Source organism: Penaeus monodon, chromosome 21 (assembly GCF_015228065.2).
Source record: "Penaeus monodon isolate SGIC_2016 chromosome 21, NSTDA_Pmon_1, whole genome shotgun sequence".
Classification (NCBI taxonomy): domain Eukaryota; kingdom Metazoa; phylum Arthropoda; class Malacostraca; order Decapoda; family Penaeidae; genus Penaeus; species Penaeus monodon.
The window spans coordinates 24,823,708-24,824,506 of record NC_051406.1 but is presented as its reverse complement, the minus strand read 5'-3'; the positions used below and the strand labels follow the sequence as shown (position 1 = coordinate 24,824,506).

Sequence of the window (799 nt, the reverse complement as noted above, 5' to 3'; positions counted from 1 at the left end):
AGAAAGTTTCTGCCACAGCTAGCACACAGGTAACAGTTGATGCAAGTGCCACCAGTGTCACCACTGTGACTGACAATGCAGAGGAGACATCCACCAAGACCACAACCAGCAAGTTCACTAAGACCACCAAGGTCAAGACCATAAAAATTGTCAAGAAGAAGAATCCTAATTCCCTCGTTGCCAATGCCATAGGTCAGTTCAACAAAAAGTCAGAGGAGGAGGTTTCACCTCCAAAGAAGATTGTCTTTAAGAAGAGCTCTGAATCTCCCAAGAAAGTACCAGGTTTGCCTAAGAAGGTTGTTAAGAGTGGTGAGAATGACAGTGACACCAAAACAGCAGACAGTCCAGAGGCCAAAGATTCCTCTGACACAAAGAAGGAAAATGGAGAGAAGACACCTACCAGTTCAAGAACTTCAGCAGAGAAGAGCAGCAGCGAGAGTAAGGAAATCCCAGTAAAGAAAGAACCATCAGTGAAGAAAGAGTCTGCGGAGAGAGAAGCCAATACCCCCAAGACTGATGCCAAAGACGCGACAGACAAGGAGAGTTCTGCTAAGAGAGATTCAACAGAGAGGAAGGAATCTCCTGAAAAGAAAGACTCAGTTGAGAAGAAAGAGAGAGTGGCAAAGAGAGAATCTTCAGAGAGAAAAGAAACCCTCGAGAAGAAGGAGAGTCTTGCCAAGAGAGATTCATCAGAGAGAAAGGAAACTCCAGAGAAGAAAGAAACAGTTGAAAAGAAGGAGAGTCCAGCAAAGAGAGGGTCAATGGAGAGGAAGGCAAGCCCAGCAAAGAGAGATTCTCT

The 799-nt window shown here is 45.2% G+C and overlaps 1 protein-coding gene across 1 annotated transcript in view; it reads left to right on the top strand.

Annotated features, from left to right (window-relative positions):
* LOC119586621 (muscle M-line assembly protein unc-89-like) overlaps positions 1 to 799 on the top strand; it is a gene marked incomplete in the record, with an annotated part of 8,209 nt that overhangs the window by 1,247 nt on the left and 6,163 nt on the right. The window contains 1 exon segment of the mRNA XM_037935368.1: positions 3 to 799. Within this exon segment, the coding sequence (XP_037791296.1) occupies positions 3 to 799 (797 nt within the window).